The sequence below is a fragment of the Lampetra fluviatilis genome, chromosome 12 (assembly GCF_964198595.1).
Source record: "Lampetra fluviatilis chromosome 12, kcLamFluv1.1, whole genome shotgun sequence".
In the NCBI taxonomy this organism is placed as follows: Eukaryota; Metazoa; Chordata; class Hyperoartia; order Petromyzontiformes; family Petromyzontidae; genus Lampetra; species Lampetra fluviatilis.
The window spans coordinates 14,736,543-14,754,400 of NC_136286.1; the positions used below are offsets into that span (position 1 = coordinate 14,736,543).

At 48.5% G+C, this 17,858-nt stretch overlaps 1 protein-coding gene across 7 annotated transcripts in view; it reads right to left on the minus strand.

Annotated features, from left to right (window-relative positions):
- Nucleotides 1-15,840, minus strand: part of LOC144935214 (exocyst complex component 6B-like) — an 85,828-nt gene extending 69,988 nt beyond the window's left edge. For 6 of the 7 annotated variants that reach the window (XM_078861729.1, XM_078861734.1, XM_078861733.1 and 3 more), the window contains exons 1-6: nucleotides 15,352-15,839; nucleotides 8,813-8,978; nucleotides 7,290-7,337; nucleotides 5,949-6,039; nucleotides 4,544-4,589; nucleotides 447-648 (exon numbers count right to left, since the gene is read on the minus strand). In XM_078861729.1, the coding sequence (XP_078717855.1) occupies nucleotides 447-648; nucleotides 4,544-4,589; nucleotides 5,949-6,039; nucleotides 7,290-7,337; nucleotides 8,813-8,978; nucleotides 15,352-15,539 (741 nt within the window). In that variant the 5' untranslated portion in view covers nucleotides 15,540-15,839. Of the gene's footprint in view, nucleotides 1-446; nucleotides 649-4,543; nucleotides 4,590-5,948; nucleotides 6,040-7,289; nucleotides 7,338-8,812; nucleotides 8,979-15,351 lie in introns of all 7 variants that reach the window. The other variant, XM_078861731.1, reaches the window with a different exon arrangement.
- Between the last annotated feature and the right edge of the window lie 2,018 nt (nucleotides 15,841-17,858).

Consider the following 17,858-nt stretch of genomic DNA (forward strand, 5'->3'; position numbering starts at 1 on the left):
ACATTCTGAGAACTCTCCCTCAAACCTTCATAATAATTTGTTTTCTTTTCAAATGCTTCATCTGAAACATTTGAAAGGGCACTCCCAGCGGCAGCTGTCCCCGTGCGGCACAGGGTCACTCAACACCTGGCCTGCAAGCGAACATGAGTCTGCCAGCAGGGGGCGATGATTGCGTCTGCGTGCAATCCCAACCGACTCATTTGCGGGTAATTTTTCCAATTTGGACCCCGACGCCGTAACGCGATGGCCTCGTCATTCGAATGACACCAGGGGCTCTTTAAAATCCACTGTGAAGCAGAGGGCCGCGTAACTTATGGTTACCGCGCACGCAACGATGACCAGGGTGGCCTGCCACGTTCGAACCGCCAACTTCGACAACGAGCCGCGAACGCACGCACCACAGCCGCCCCCAGCCCCGCAGCCCCCAACAGCCGAGCGACGTCCACCTGCAAGGTAGCGGCCTCCCCCAGCGCCTCGGCCTGCTCCTGCGCACGCTCCAAGAAGTCGCGGAGGCGCGCGGCCGCGTGCCCGCGCACGGTGCCGCGCAACGCGGCCGCCCCGTCCCGCACGGCGGCGCAGAAGCGGTAGCGCGGCAGGGCGGGCAGGCAGCTCTCCAGCTGCTGCAGCGTGCGCAGGGCCGGGTAGAACCTGCGCGCAGCGCGCCACGGTCGCAAAGTCACACGGTCACATTGTCACGCGGTCAGTGGTCACACGGGCTGCCCCAGTCACATTATCACGTGGTCACGTGGGCTGCCCCCAGTCACATTGTCACGTGGTCACGTGGGCTGCCCCCAGTCACATTGTCACGTGGTCACACGGGCTGCCCCCAGTCACATTGTCACGTGGTCACGTGGGCTGCCCCAGTCACATTGTCACGCGGGCTGCCCCCAGTCACATTGTCACGTGGTCACGTGGGCTGCCCCCAGTCACATTGTCACGTGGTCACGTGGGCTGCCCCAGTCACATTGTCACGTGGTCACGTGGGCTGCCCCAGTCACATTGCCACGTGGTCACGTGGGCTGCCGCGACGCACAGACGCAGCACGTGCGGTGGTGGTGCTGGCTCGCGAGGAGGGTTCCTCGCGAGAGATGTAGACGAGAGACGGAGTTGGATGAGAGAGGTGTATACTGTACATCTAAAATAGCTCTGAGATATACTGAATGGATTATTTAAATGTTTATTGGGTTTGGTTTATTTAAGTGTTTTCTTTCATGTATTATGAGAACTGAGAAGCTATGCCCTTAATAAGACGCCGAGATAAGGGAAGGCTTAGGAATTCCTAGACACAAAGGAGACATTCGTGGTTAGTTCTCCGCTGCGGTGTCGATGCACACCCACAAGCAGAGATCTCCAAATGACATTTCCATCCTCTGCTAACAAGCGAGGCCACAGCTCACACGCAGCAGCAGCGTGCCGCGCCAACGCATCACGAGAAAGCTTCAACAGTCACAGGCAAAGTATCCACTCCAGCCACTGCAGCAGTGAATTGGGGCGGCGCGTGGCAGGATCCTCTGGCGTAGGCAGTCGCTGCGAGTCCGCCGTGACTAGTATGTGGCTGCGCTGTAGCAGGGAGTGGAAGGGCGTGGGGCTTGGTGGGTGTGGGAGAAAGAGGGAAGACGTGGAGGGGGGGTGGGGGTGCCGATGGGGGTTCATGTTTCAGGTTGTAGTCGACGTCCAAAGCAAACAGGCAGAGTGGAGGCGCTGCGGTGGCGGCGCTGGGACTCGAGACGTCTCAGCTGCACCTGGCCACGACGCTCACCGCCAGGGCCGCATTTCTCACGCGCCGAGCGGCAGCGCCAATCCACCGGGAGACGAAAATACTTTAATGACATTTTGTTCATTCTTTCGTGCAATTTTGGAAATTATGCAACGCAAATTCCTCGCACGTTTGCTCGAATTAAAATATTCCAAAGGGGCGCCGCTTGCACCGTTTTCTGAAATGGATAAAGATGAATAATGACATTTTAAAATGTCTTGGACGTAGAACTAACTGGTGGTTGGTTCTCCTCGTGAACTGACGAGCAGCAACGAACAGCGCATTGCACAAGTGTGAAACGTTTTTATTGAGAGCTGATGGAGGCTGTGCACTTCAGGTCTGATCAGATCCAAATCCGATTCCGATTTGATTATGCTTCATGCATATTTTCTCAGATCAAATTGCTTAGCGACAATATCTGATCCTGATGACTTTCATCATGAGAAATTAGTTGTTAAATACATGATTATTAAAATATCACATACAATGCCATACCTCTTAAATTGACAACAGGCAAGTGTATATAACAACTTTTCAGTTTTGTATGTTTGGTGAACTTCATTCGCACCGTATGTAGCCAACCGTGATAATCGCAGGTGCGGCTAAGAAGCAACGTCTCTGTTATCCGATGTTTACTAAGACACTTCTTTCTAAATAAAAAGCAAACTATCTTGTCCATCCGAAAATAAAGCGTATGGCTGTCATAGAATTTAATAAAAGAGTCATTCAAAGTCTCCCTCCACTTGCATGCAACAAATGGAAACACAACTTGGCGCAGGAGAGCACGTGATCTCACGCGGAGACGGAGTGGGCTACAGAAGGCTGTTTTCACAATTTATTTTGTCCAAAGTCAACCAGTCACTTCCGGCGTGCAGGCCACGCCACGCACCACGGCCCTACTCTGCACAAATATGAGAAGAATAAGTAGAGGAGTCGACGACAGACCAACTGCCCACACAGCCAATTGCTCATTCCCGAGGTGGACACTTCTGTCACAACATGCACGGCAATTTGCTAAACTGGTTATGATTTACAGGCGGTTAAAACAAACTGATGGGATGGGGGAATGCCAGTGGCACAGCGGTCAGCGCACTGTGCTACGGACCTGGGAAGCTGTCGTTTTATTATGAATGTTACTCAACCAAACTTTGGTTAAAATTTTATATCTAGCGGAATCATTGAATTTAGGTATCGATCACCTAGCTGAGATGCGAATTATTGTTTTTTCGTCCCAAAAAACGCACACGTCAACAACACTATATAATCGGCGACGTTCCAGGCATTGGCCCTTTGTCATAGCCACAAAAGCATCGAAGTGAAGGTTCTCAACGGCGCTGCTTCAGTACTCCGACGTGGGCATCGGTCCCCTTGCCTCAGCCACCCACATCTCCTCTCATCCCCATGCTATGTGGGGCTACTGGACCACCAGCGTTCACTTCATGAAGTAAACAGACATCTACACTCGTGGGAGCTATTTGCGAATGATCACATAAATCAAGCGATCGTGGATTAAACTCTAAAATGCATGAATGTATCCAACTCGTATCCCACAGATCTCTTTCTGCTTCTATCCTCGCACCGCTCGGCTGGGAAATTCGCTCTCCCATCGTCTCCTTTGCCCCCAAGCCTTCGTAGCCATGCTCAATGTAAGAAACGCGTTGAAACTCTTTGTCGATGGCAACTCTGGCGGTGCTAGTTGTCGCTGGCCACTCGACGTTTTTAAGCCTTTGGGGTCTGTGCCCAGCCGCTGTGTTAAAGACAGAAACAATCAAACGCGCCTCGTCGCTGTCCCCACCTGATATTCACGACACGCCCCAGGTTCTCAGACAGGAGGGGATCACGGGCCGGTGCAATGCAAGTCACGCTTCAACGTTGTAAACACGTTGAAGCAACGTCAGGTAACTTAGCAGTCGCGTCTAATAAATGACCGAACGCGATGCTCGTCATCGCCCCTGAAAGTCTCCTGCCTCTCTGACGGAATGCACAGAATGGGAAGGTATATCAGCAGTGAGAGATACATTCTGTGTTTTCTTTGTCGGTAGAAAACACGAAACAAGTGATTACATTTATTTACTAAATACAATTGAATAGTTTCAATGTTTCAAAACAATAAGTGAACAAATGTAATCTTTTAATTTAAATTCTCAAATATACAGAAATTCCTTATAATTCAAAACAAATTTCACAAATCTGTTGTGTTCCAGCATTGAATTGTTTTTGTATATATAAGTATCTTCATCACAGTTTCCACATGTTATATAAGTATGCATTATTAATTACATTCAACCTCAATGCCCTTCTCCTCACGACACCCATGTCTACTCGGTAAAGGAGATGCGTCATATAGCAACCAATCATAACCGGAACCCCGTGAATTTCGATGTTTATCAAAGTCGAGCAGTGCCATGACAGCAGCTGCTGGCCACTCGAGGTCAGTGGCAGCTTTGGCACAGTCTGACACACAAAACTAGAACTCGGTCTTTCAACTGCTGCCTCCACAGTCACGAAAAAAAACGATTCCCCATCTTGCTGGCGCTGTCATCTCGGGCAGCTTTGCTGGGCCACGCAAACCCTCAGCACAGACACTGGGCACACATTCAGTCGGTCGGCAACACGAAGTCGGCTAGAGGCTGCCGACTGCTGGACTGCCGAGGGGATTACGAGGTATGGACCTTAAAACTCAATCTCCCTGTACAAGCATTCGGGTAAACCGTATGGGTTGACAGGTATGCGTATCTTTCTTTTCACATGATAGCAGGGGCGTGCAAATGTCATGGTATAACGTACCGCTTTGCTTCCATCTGTTGCTGCAGCTTGGCATAGGTCTCCAGCACTGCACGAACAACACAGTGCAGTGTGTCAATGAGGCTCTGGCGCGTACGTACTGGCCGCAAATGTTACATGTGACCGTGTATTCTAGCAGCGATACTCACCAGACGGTGCAGTTGTTTGAGAACACACACAACTAAGTGGAAAAGGTAAACATAGCAATGCAGCTGTATTAAACGCGATATAAATAAAAATAAAAAAATGTATACAATGTTATGAAAATTTAATGAAAATACTTCAGACCAGCCTGTGCTTGCGACGTAGAGAACAGCGCCCTCTCGTTTATCATCGCAAGCGAGGAGGCCAAGTGCGACATGAGGCCCTTGTTTTAGTAATCCTACAACAAATCGTCAATCTATGGTATCTACATTTGTTTGTACGCATGTAGATGTATATTGTGCAGTGGGAGGCTGTGTGAGAGAGGTACAGAGTGGCACAGCTAGACTCGACCGCAGAGAGCGGCCGCACAGGTGGAGGTGCAGCGTGACATGCGGCGCTGCGCTGGTGTGCGGCGCTGCGCTGGTGTGCGGCGCTGCGCTGGTGTGCGGCGCTGCGCTGGTGTGCGGCGCTGCGCTGGTGTGCGGCGCTGCGCTGGTGTGCGGCGCTGCGCTGGTGTGCGGCGCTGCGCTGGTGTGCGGCGCTGCGCTGGTGTGCGGCGCTGCGCTGGTGTGCGGCGCTGCGCTGGTGTGCGGCGCTGCGCTGGTGTGCGGCGCTGCGCTGGTGTGCGGCGCTGCGCTGGTGTGCGGCGCTGCAGGTGCCGTGTGATCCGATGCTGCTGTGCGGTAGGGCTTGGAGATTGACGGGCGCTGTGTGGCACAGAGCTCTGTGTGGCACGGTGGGTTGGTTGTGTGGCACGGTTGGCTGTGTGGCACGGTGCGCTGTGTGGCACGGGGCTGTGTGTGGCACGGTTGGCTGTGTGGCATGGGGCTGTGTGTGGCACGGTGGGTTGGCCGTGTGGCACTGTGCGCCGTGTGGCACGGTGGTTTGTATGTGTGGCACGGTGGGCTGTGTGGCACGGTGGGTTGGTTGTGTGGCACGGTTGGCTGTGTGGCACGGTGCGCTGTGTGGCATGGGGCTGTGTGTGGCACGGTGGGTTGGCCGTGTGGCACTGTGCGCCGTGTGGCACGGTGGTTTGTATGTGTGGCACGGTGGGCTGTGTGGCACGGTGGATTGGATGTGTGGCACGGTGGGCTGTGTGGCACGGTGGGTTGGCTGTGTGGCACAGTGCGGTGTGTGGCACGGTGGGTTGGCTGTGTGGCACGGTGGGCTGTGTGGCACGGTGGTTTGGATGTGTGGCACGGTGGACTGTGTGGCACGGTGGGTTGGCTGTGTGGCACTGTGGGCTGTGTGGCACGGTGGGCACCTGGCAGACAGGCCGCGAGCTGCTCCAGAGTGCGCAAGACGTTTCTCTGCTGCCGGCGAGTGCGCACCAGCTCCCGCTTCATGTGCACCAACTCGCACGCACCCGCATGGGACACACGTAGCGTGCACTCAACGTGTTGTTCCGTGTGCTGCGTTCACATGCGAGGAATCCACCCATAACAGTTGGGCATGATGAGGACATTCGTTACAAATATCCTACTTTGGGGTTATTCTTAACCAGACAGTTTGGTGCTCTAGGATCAGTTGGGAAGTATTCAATAATTACTAGAAATTAATGTATTATTGGTCCAGTTAATATGTTGGCAAAGAAAATGTACATTAATAAAGACAAACGGACTATGGCAATCTGCAGGCCACTGCTTATATATAAATAGTACAGAATGTTCTAATGACTATTTTTTTACAGAATCCTACTGAACCAAGGAGCAACCATGAGTGGGAAATATCTTCGTCCAAAAGTTGTCCAAACACTCATGAATGGAGTTGACCAAACATCCCAGAATAGATCCACAGAGCTTGAGAAATATCTCGCACCAATTCTGGCTACCTTCCCACTTGTACGTGGCCTTGCGCGCCTCTGAATCACTCGCTCTCTGAGAGTGAACTAAAAACTGTGCATGTTACAAACTTGTCCACTTTTATTTTTCGTGTCTCATTAAAATCACACCTGTGAATCCTTAACACGAAGAGCGGCTGACTCAAATATTTAAGAGATCATAATTCCTGGGTCATCTAAGCCCAACGTCATCATCCCTCCAGCGACAGCAAAGTGTGGGAAGTCAGCAGTTGTGGAGAGTTAAGAGTGGTTGTGCAATAGAGATATTGGTCCCTGCCGTAGGAATATAAAATTTCCACCATTAGCTCAAGACTGCCATTAGCTATAGGCGTTACCAATGCTTGTTGTGCACAAGAGGACTTATTTTTTAAACTAATATTTAAAAAAATTGATATGTACTGTCCATCTATCAATCCACCTCCCATCGCCGGTCTAATGAGAAGGTGACTGGGTCACGATGCTCGCAGCTCTGATCGTGATCTGCCTTCACCTGGTCTGGTCCTCAGCCTCACGGATCAGCTGGTTGTGATTTATGTCCATTCAGTCTGCGATATATTCTAAATGTGAACAAAGGTCTTACATTTATACAATAATGCGTTTTATAAAACAAACTACGACTTACTAATTCACCGCTCGTTACATTCGTTATCCTTCTTTGAAAAATGCATGCAGTGGAATAGACCTGACATTTGGGTGGGTGACATGAGTTGTTTGTTAAACTTTGGGTGGGTTCTGTGTGTGGGCATCACGGCAGTGAGATCTCACCTCCCGTCCTGCCTCCTGCATCTTCTGGTTGGACTCCACCACGTGGTCCTGCAGTGGAGCAGACAGAAGAACAACATCCACGCACCAAGCAGCTCAGTGCATCCTCAATGAACAGATCATAAAATATATATATTATTCCGTACGGCCTCCTGAATAGCAACTTGAAGATATAGATCCAAGTTTGAAAGCCACGCCAAATCGCATTTCGCACGAGGTTCATTTTATATTCAGTTGGAGGGCGTGTATACTTGTTCCTGTAGCTCGTGGTGCGGTGGTCTGGAGAAGAGCCTTAGCCTTCTAGTTACTATTCCACGACATTGATGACAATAGCTCACGTTTGAGAAACAGTTGAGTTGTGCGCCTTTTGGCGTCATCTGGTCCAACACCATGTGAGACTAGGCTCTAAGAAAAGCTGTCTCGGGTGTGGACCAATCCATTTCAAGGACAGTGCATATCATTATCAGAGTTGTGATTTTTTTTGTTTGCATTTTTAAAAAAGTCAATTATGGGATATCCAACTTACATTTACCTGCTAGTAGTCCCAGTGTAATATTACCTTCATGAGGGGTTCCACAGAGAAAAGCGAAGCATCACGTGAGGAAGCAACGAGGATGTGGAAACAGAGCTGTTGGCTGCTATCTCTCAAGGGCCTGGTGCCGGCTATCACGATGTGTGTGCCTCTGAGTCCTAACTGTGAATGTGAGTTCCTACCTTCTGAATAAACCCTCATATCTTGAAAAAAATACTGCGCAAATGCCAACCCATAATTTAAATGTATACTTTTGGAGAAATGAAGACTGAACTTCAAATAATCTTATTTGTTATAACACAAAGACAAAAAAAATCCTTGCAGTGCCTGGGCACATGCTGCCATCTGCTGGTCAGCTACATGTTATAAACAACTGAGAATTCGGGACCTTGTTCTTAAACTCAAGAAAGTTGATATTTCAAACGAGTAGCTTAACAGTGATTAAGAGGTGGTTTCCCGTGAGTCTAATATAATTTGAGTGTTCACTCATTTCAGCTTAAAGCAACTCTGGAACCAGCAACAAATATATCAAATGATTGATACGTGTGAAGAGCCAATGTTTCCCAACAGGCGTGTGCGCCACCTTTTGTAGGGTCAAGAAGAGACTGGTTGAGGTCTCCAGCGGCGCTTCCGTTTTGCCTTCCTCCGGAAGTCGTTGCCCGAATTGATGTTATTCCTCTGCCGAGTGCATTCTGAGAGGATGCTTTATCGCCTCATAATGGCACTTCTAATTGAAGAAACGGGATCAAATATATTTCCAAGAAATCCTAAGATAAAAAGTAATACTTTTGCACACACGTTTTCTATACCTGACGGTAGGAAGTTAGTGTTGTTGTTTTTTGCACTGAACGTGGGTCTGTTTTTTATGATCACGATTTCTGAACACAGCCCCCCCAAAGGCCCAAAAACGCCAAGCGGCCAGTAACAAACGGCAGCCTTGAAGGTGTAACTGCGAAGCGTCGATGCACGAGTGTGTTGGTGTGAGCGCGCTTGCCTTCAGCTTGAGCGCGTGCGCTCGCACGCTCAACAGCTCAGTGATGCAATCCACAAAGCCCTGGTAGTGGAAGTTGCAGAGTTTCTCGATGTCGCGGTCGTGGCCCCGGATGCGCACATCCAGGCGAGACATGAGCTCCCCACGGTCCTGGCCATCGTACACGGCCCTGCCGACACAGGGGGACACCACACCCTTACTAGGCGGAACTCACACAAACGCCATCGGTATACGGGGTTTATGTTTGAAAAACGTTTTATATGCCTTCTCCTTACTAATGTTCAAGTGGGCTTGCAGGTGCCTGCTCTAGTTTGTACTTATTAATGCGTACTAGGGGTTATGCATTACTCGCGTCATTACTAATGTTTGTGTGCCGGTGCGCACAAATTGATCTTATAATATTGCTTATTAAGGCTGCTGCACATGCTAAGACTTGCTAGGTCAAGGAAAAGATGCAGACCTTGCAATTACTTGCACACTCCAAGACTGGCAGAAGGCCCCCAATAGAGGGGGCTATAGATAACTCGAGAGAGATATTATTTGGCCTACTCTTCCACGCGTACTCCATGGCACGACTTAGCACGAGGAGTTTCCAATTATGAGAAATAGTTCAAATTATGGCCAGGATGAACCCAGTGGTTTTTCAGGAAAGAGTATAATAAACATCATATCACCACTCTGTGGAAAGCGAACAACAGTTGGCCTGAAAATAAATTGGTACTCACCATGAGAATGTGTGATATCCACCAATGGTCTAGAGCATGCCAAACAATCATGGAATTGGCAAAGCATCACTACCGAATTCTTTTTTTTTTCAAAACGAACTTTTATGGATAAGAAAAGGGAAATATTGCCACTACTCGGCAGGATGGTAAAATGGTAACATAACAATGTTAACATAGCAACATCGCCTCCCCCCTTTGTGAAAATCTGGCAGGACCCTCCTGATAAAGAGTATTGAGCCTCAGCGAGGCTTTCCTGGGCAAACGAGCCGAATAAAACAAACTATCAGTGGAGGAAAGCTCCGTCCAAAATACATTGGGCCATGCAAAGACGGTGCTATCAAACATCCACGCAACATCATAACCAAACTTTTAAATGCCACATCTTTTTAAATATATGTATCATGTATATGAACACATTCCAAGACACATTCTATACATTTTGACTTCTAATGAATAAACATAATCAACAATCACGATCATGTAGTTGGAACATTCAGTCTCGCGAATTCCGTTGCAAGACAATTCTGCGAGGAATGTGTGGCCGATTCTTTTTTTGCGCGGTATTTTGGCATGCGGGTGGGGGGGGGGACTGGAATATTCACAACTCACAAGAGTCCAACTATCCCAACAATGTAGGGAATTGACCTACTTGTTGTACTGCCCATTGTCTGGCCACATGTGGATCTCTATATGATCCAACAAGCTGACCTCCTTGTCGCTGGATTACTCGTGTGCATCGCTCCCACATCCCGGCATGAACAAGTAGCCGTGGCTGTAACAGTGTACACAGTGGAGCGTGAATGAAACTGCCGCTGTCCCTGGTGCTGAAGTGGTCGCGGGCACGGCCCAGTCAAGATCACGGTCTACATGGAGGCTGGGAGAGCAGAAAAGCTTCTGTGATAGGGAAGGGTGAAGTTAGAAAGTGGCAGGACAAGAGTGTTACTTGAGGGCAGAGGGCGAGCACACCCACCAGGGCAGTGGATCCATCGCAAAGACTCCCAGTGTCGCCTCCGTACCGCTTTCTTTGTCAGTGCTTCCGCACGCTCGTCTGCCCCTCTGTCTTCTCATCCTCTGTGTGCCTCTGTCTGACTGCACGTATTCGCACTTCACCCTCTCTGCCTACCTCCTGTCACTGTGCCAGTGCAACTGTAGTCTACGTGTACTTTTCACCGCTTCTGTGTATCTCTCTTTTGTCCAGACTTTGTTTTTGTTGTATGCCTGATGCTTTTATTTGCTTCTCTATTTACGCGTGTGCTAGCTTCTCTTTGTTTCTGTATATATCTGTATCCATGGACCCCCTGTCTGCCTATGCGTGGGTGCGCGCGCCTTCTCAATTTCTGCGTGTCTTTATATATGCATGAGCATGTGTCTGTCACGGGCTTGGCTCTTCAGGGTTGCCACGTGCTATGCAGCGGAAACCACTCAGCCCAGTGTAGTTAACCCACTTTCAGTCACTGTACAGCACTAAAAATAATAGCAGGAGGACATCACGCGTTGTACGCATTCGCACAGACGAGGACAAGACCCCTTCTGAATGTGATTTACTCTTGGGACAATTGCTGTCAATGGACACCTGGAAGGACCCTGAAACCATCTTTGCCATCACACTGCCACCTGGTGACATGAATGATATACAATGCAGGAGATATTAAGAGGTTCAATGCAATTTTTACCAAGTCAATGTTGTCAGTGTATTAAATAATTATTGAATCAATTATATAATCAATGACATTTTTTGCTAAATCTAACGGCCACTCGTGGCTGGAGGAGCAACGTGAACCCATTACGTACAACATACTGGAATGAAATCCAAAACATCAGTTCTCACGCACAATTCTATTAATTGTATCACGAGCTATCAATGCAGAGCTACTTCACGTCTAACAGACTTTACATAACAGATGTGTCGAACAATTCACGGTGTATTTGCGAACAGATTACACCCGTAATGATGAAGGGGCCAATGCTTAATGTGAATACATCAGGATCTATGTTGGTGCCACATTAATATTCTAAACCCCTCTTCTCTGTTTGACTAAAGGAGGCTCCCATGGGTCTCTCAATTTATGCAAGTCATGTTTAAATAATACATGGAATTTCCCAAAGGGCAGGGTTCAACTGACAACATGCGGGCCAGATGTGGCCCAAAAAGACTCTTTGAGCGGCCTGGCCAGGCTAGGGTCTACGAGAGTTCGGGTTCACGGAGACATTAAAGATAAAGATGACAACAGATAAGGAGGACGTGGAAAGAAAACGTAGATAAACAGTAGTGGGATGGATAAAAAAAAATGTATGAACACTGACAAAGAGAACGGAACAAACGTTTGGCGTGGAGAGGTGCGCGCTTGGCATTGCACAAACAAAACAGAACGGATTTTAGGGACATCATAAGTTGGCCTGGCCATGACGTGTCTATAGCAGGGATGATTGCTGACGGCGGAGACTAACAAGGGAGTGGCAGCACAGGGAGGGACGCGCCTGAGAGACTGTCCACTCAGGAGACGGATTGTTGCGATCAGCTCACGTGCATATGCTGCATGAATTGCTGCATCGCTTAACAGGGAAGGATGTCGGTGGCTTGGGGAGGCCTTCAGCCAGCAGTGGCTGATGACGTTGACAGGCGTTATGGCTGCATGATGTCATGTGACACGAGGACTCTAAGACGTCGCGTGACATATGATGTCATGTCGCCCGCCCGCACACGCTGCTAGTTTTATGACGTTTTACAACAGGGTTGGAGTGCTCATCACCTTGGATAAAGTTCCGATATGGTATAGCAGAGTATTGCAATAATTAGAGCACATTAATCATAAGCTATCATTAGATATATATCATTACATTCATTTATTGGAATTGTCATTATGTTACATGTTTTAAGTCATGCAAGTATCATAATGCATCCACACCACTGGTAAAAGTTAACACATTGTGCAAATACATTACAGCCTTGTCGACTCACTTTGCTTCCCATAAAAGGCACAACTGACAGCCCTTTGAACTGTTGGGTAAGGTAGTAAAGCATGGCTGTAACCCAGGAGCTCAATGCAAAGTTAGTGGCTCATGCAGAAATAGAACCAGGATGCAATCTGAGACACCCATCTGTCTGAAAACAAGGCAATACTGAGAGAAGTACAGCAAGTAGGTTGTCAACAAGTTACTGTGTGGCGTTCAGTGGTATCCATTCGCATGTCATTTTTCCCACATGAAAAATACAGTGATGACAATCATCATTATTGGCCTTAGATCTCGAGCAGAACTCATCGGAATTCTCCAGGATAAATACCTATTCTGACTCTGAGGACTCATTAATAATCTCAAACTTTATTTGTCCTGATAAAGACATCATCTGCAAGCACAAGACAAGCATATAACATGTCAAGGCGATGCATTCCGTGTAGTTTCCCCCTCCTCGGGTATCCTAAGATATCCTGCCTCCCATGAATATGTCCCAGGGTTTTGTACCTCCGACGTGACAACCCTGTCGGCAAGGGTTAGCCGGGGAGTAAAACTCCAACACAAGATCACGCGTTCTGTCCGTTGTTTTGCTTGTGCAGTCTAAATGTCTAACTTGAGAGACGTGGCCCAAAGTCCACGTCAGTTCAGCATTACTGCCGCGACACGGCCGCAGCCCTGGCCCTCTACTAACGCGGCACGTGCCCTGGGCACGGGCGCCGGACTCTGACCACCGCCGCCGCGTCGCTCTTGCGTGAAACGCGTTCAAGTGGTCGAATAAAACGCGCCGTCCGTTCTTGCCGTACAGTTCCTCGGAGATTAAATAACGGTGCCATCGAGTTGAACGAGGGTGGTGAGAAAGTGTGCGTGCGGACAGAGCCTGTGGATCAACCAGTCCCGCAGGAGCCCATTTAAACACGACAGTTAAAGTTCCCATAGTTGCGAATAAAACTCTAAATTCCAATTTTTATTGTGACTTGCATGTAAATAATTTTCCAAACATCAAATACAAAATGCAATAAAAAAAAATACTGGGATGGGTAAAATCAACAAGTCAGGTAGAGTAAGTACATCTACAGTCCTTTCGTCAATTCACTGCGGGATGAAGGCATCCCACTCCGAATAGGTTGTGGGGCATCTTCGACTTTACTTTACCAAGCTGGTCTGTGTGGGTTGATGATGGCAAGATGCTCACCTTGCTGTTTTCTTATTTACGTAACGCTGGCAAACACGAAGAAAATGTGAGTTAAGTTCTCAAAATGTGTTTCAATCCTAACATTCTCAATAAAAATAACTCATCTGGTCTGTCATTATCTGATATGTGGTGGGTGACAGCAGGAACTTGACAACTCCATATGGTAAATATGTGACGTATATTTTACTCTAAAGGCCACTCTCAAATGTGTTTATGTACTGCAATCATATTAATACGTGCAGTAGTATTATGATTAGTGTTAGTGTTGGCTTTGACAGCTGACATCATTTAAGTTCATGCGGACGAGTTTTTCAATGCTACAACCTTGAACTACTTTGCCAAACGGAGAATCATTTCCACGACTGTATTTGCAGAGAACACCTGCAGACTTAAAACCAATAGATGAGGTGTCATTGTATATTCACAGAGCTATATATATATCAGGTTTACTTAACGCCATATGATACACAAACACTCATTGAGTCACTAAAACAATCACGCATTTTAATTGTCCTACGGCTAACCTTTCCATCTCCTCACAAGTAGTGGACTGTATTTTGTAATCTTCAATTCCTCACTGCCCGAGACAGCACAATGATGCCAGGCATGTGGGAATATTTATTAAGTTGGGGGGGGGACGATTAGCCGTGGGGGACCCATTCACAACTATATAGGGCCCACAACATGTGACTGTCACCCAATATAGTTGACTGTTACTGACTGTTACTCCAGTACAATCTTGTCTGCTTAGAATAAAGTATACCACAGAAAGTAAAAGTGTATAAATGTACAGATTTAGTGTATGGTGATACTGCAATGTTTAATCCATACTATATATACTGCACTGGTAGCCTATGCTTAAAGAGTGTTGTATTAAACACCGTAATATCAATGAAAGGTTATCTATTGCCCTTATCATCACCGTCACTTGTCACCAATCCAGCACGAAACATCTACAGCACGACCAATATGGGAATGGCGAGCAGCTTAACCTAAGCCGTGCTAATCTACAGACACGCTCATCATCTTCCACACATCACGAGCCACATCCTCTGCCCGTGACACACCAACCAGCGAGCTGTACCACTGCACCACTCAGCATGACCGACAGGCTGATGATGGCCACACCAGCTGGCTGGGGCTTTGTGTTGATGGTTTTTTACGCTATTAAAGTCTTATCAACATGCTGTGGCACGGCACTTCATTAATAGCCCTGGGAAAACGTCAGTTCGGCCCATCATCACCCCCCTGGGGTCATTGAAATTAGTCTCAAATTGTTTCAGCTATTACATTCATGTGCATTATTGAGACTCGGCTCCGTCATAGGAATGTAGAATTCCCACCACTGGCCCAGGACGTTTGTCTTTAACTGTGATTACAGTACACTAGTCCATCTCTTGCAGGTAGCCAATACTGTATGATACTTGCTCAATCGCCTTGGCCCTGTGTCTCTGCCCGAGTGTCCTTCCCAGCCCTGCCCCATTGGGGCCGACCTTGCCCTGCCATGCCCATTCGTGCCCAAGCACCGTCTCCCTGCGCGTGCCCTCTTCCCCTTGCCCTCGTCTAGCCGTGCCCTTGCCTCTCCCTTCCCCTGCACACTCGCCTGCATCCCATCCCTGCCCACCCCATCCCCACCGCTAGCCCCGCCGCAGCCGCGACCCCCCGGGTACCGGATCGTGCTCTCCAGGGGGACCCCCTCGGCGCAGACTTCGTCCAGGGCCGCGTCGATTCCTCCCGCAGCCTGGCGGGGCTCCGCGCTCCCCGCAGTCGGATCCCCATCGTCCGCTCCGACCCGTTTGTCCCCGGCGCCGGCATCAGCCCGAGCGGCAGAATTAGCAGCAGCGGCTACCTCTGCCATGTTCTGAGCGAAAAATCAACGTATCGGCAGCAGAAGCAGCAGGAGCAGCAGGAGCAGCAGCAGTAGCAGGAGCCAATTCCTCGGAGATGAAAGCACAGCCCGTCGGATGCAAGCGGCAAGGACAGCCAGGATGAATGAATGAGCCGAGCGCCCGTGTGCTTGCTATTCCGCATTCATTTCAGCGGCATTAGGCGCTACAGCGCTGTGGCTCATTCGCTCGTCACGGAGTCGCCGATCGGTCGGGACGCGCGCGCACGCGGACGCGCGTTGTGACCTCGCAGCAGCAGCAGCAGCAGCATCGACACGCGCGCGCGTTCGCATGTCATTAACATAATGCGCCGTGTGCTGCGTTCAGCGAGCAAGAAGGCAGTGCTGGGGAGATGGACGTGGGGGGCGCTACAGACTTGCTCTTCACGTGTGAATGACAGCGACAGTGACAGCACACTCGTCAACACCGCCGTCTTCAGGGTTGGTCGACACGGCCATTCACTGTCGGATGCGAGAGCGTGAAAAACACGCAGTGGTATCGTTCTTGATATCCGCGTGAAATTATGTGCACGAGTCTCCACTTCCATATCAGTAGATTAATTTATTTTTCTAGAAAAGTATTTTTGGAGGGAGGGGAGTGGTAAATTATATTGTCAAAACCTGGACATTTTATTCTTTCATTGGATCCTTCCCGTATTTTAGTGCACTTTATTTTTTTATTTCACTTTGTGCAGTGTGCATGGGTTAAAGGGTTGAATAAAAAAAATTGTCAAGAGTCACTTCTGAAACACTAATAGTAGGAGGCAACGCACGTTTATTCTACACTTTAGACACGTGTTCACACAAGGGATAACTATGAACGGGTCAGGACAGCCGGCATGCTGCCTGACCCACGACGCCGGAGACGAAGACGCAGCACGACGGGTTCCATTCCAACGACAGACAGCCCCGATCCAGCCTCGGGACTTCTCTTTTATGCCCCCCCGGGGTGGCCTGGCTCCACCCCCGGCCACGCCCCCTTTTGGAACCTACTAGAAGGTTCTGGGCTATACCCCACGTGTCCCTTCAGTCACCTTTGCCCCACATCCCTTACCCCGGCCTATCACGTGCCCAGTTAGCCGGCCGGGCTGCTACATCCTCATATTCCCATGTCTGCCCACGGCCAGCGCTACGCACCCTAGTGACCCATTCCGTGGCATTGCATGCTCTACTGGCAGGACGGCTGTTACACCCACAATTCCCATCTCTGTCAGTAACCAGTGCCACGCACCGTAGTGACCCATTCTATGTCACTACAAAAGCATGCAAAGTGTAGTAAACAATCTGACGGGGTCTAGAAAATCCGATTCTTATTAAAGGTGACTTCATTTTACAATTGTTTATCTTGGTTGTGATATATGTGTTAACGTATGCATAATATGGAATCCATTGAAATAAATGTGGTATTTCAACTTGTCATGTCAACTTGGGGCGATATGTTATCTCCCTTGTCTTGTATGCAGGAGGTCGTGGGTAGAACCGGACCTTGATGCCTGCTGTATATTGGAAGTTTTCGTGTCTTTATCTCCGTGGCCACGCGGAATTTTCCCGGGTCCTCCGTTTTTTTTCGTTCACATTTAGAAACATGCGTTTCGATTATTTGGCTGATATAAATTTCCACGTCATAAGCCACTTTGTTGAGCAATAATTTGTATCTAGGTCGCTTCTGAAAATAGCTATATAGCTCAGTGGGCCTTATCTGGTAAAATAAAATATAAAATTATAGTTATTGTCAGTTGGCACCTTAAATATTCCTCAGGCGTGCCAAACTCTCCAATGAGAGTTTCCCACTTTACCATGGACGATGCTTAAACACCTCCGGTAACTCTTGACTTAAAGCTTTCGTGACTGCAGGAATTAATATTCTTTGGGTTTTTCGGTAAAGTCACGTAGATAGGTTCACAGAAACTTATCGTTGAACCTATCTACGTGACTTTAAAGACCCAAAGAATACCTACGGTAACTCTCATGCGTTCTAAATTTAGCTGGGAAACTCTTTCAAAAATATATATACTTTTTAATCCTAAAATATATTTAATTTAATGTTTGAAGTTTTCTCACTTCACCGAGTCTAAATATGTCCCAAGGGGGCATCCATTGAGTACGTACGCATGGAGGGGGGGGGTTAACCCAAATGCGCACGCTTTTGTATGGGGGATCTACTGACAATGTGCGTAAGCATAGGAAACGGGGGAGGGGGAGTGAAGCCTCGATAATAATTTGTCTACGTTGGCCTTCAAATGAGCCACAGTTCAGTTTCTCCAGCTGTCAGACAACTACCGCCGGGAGAGG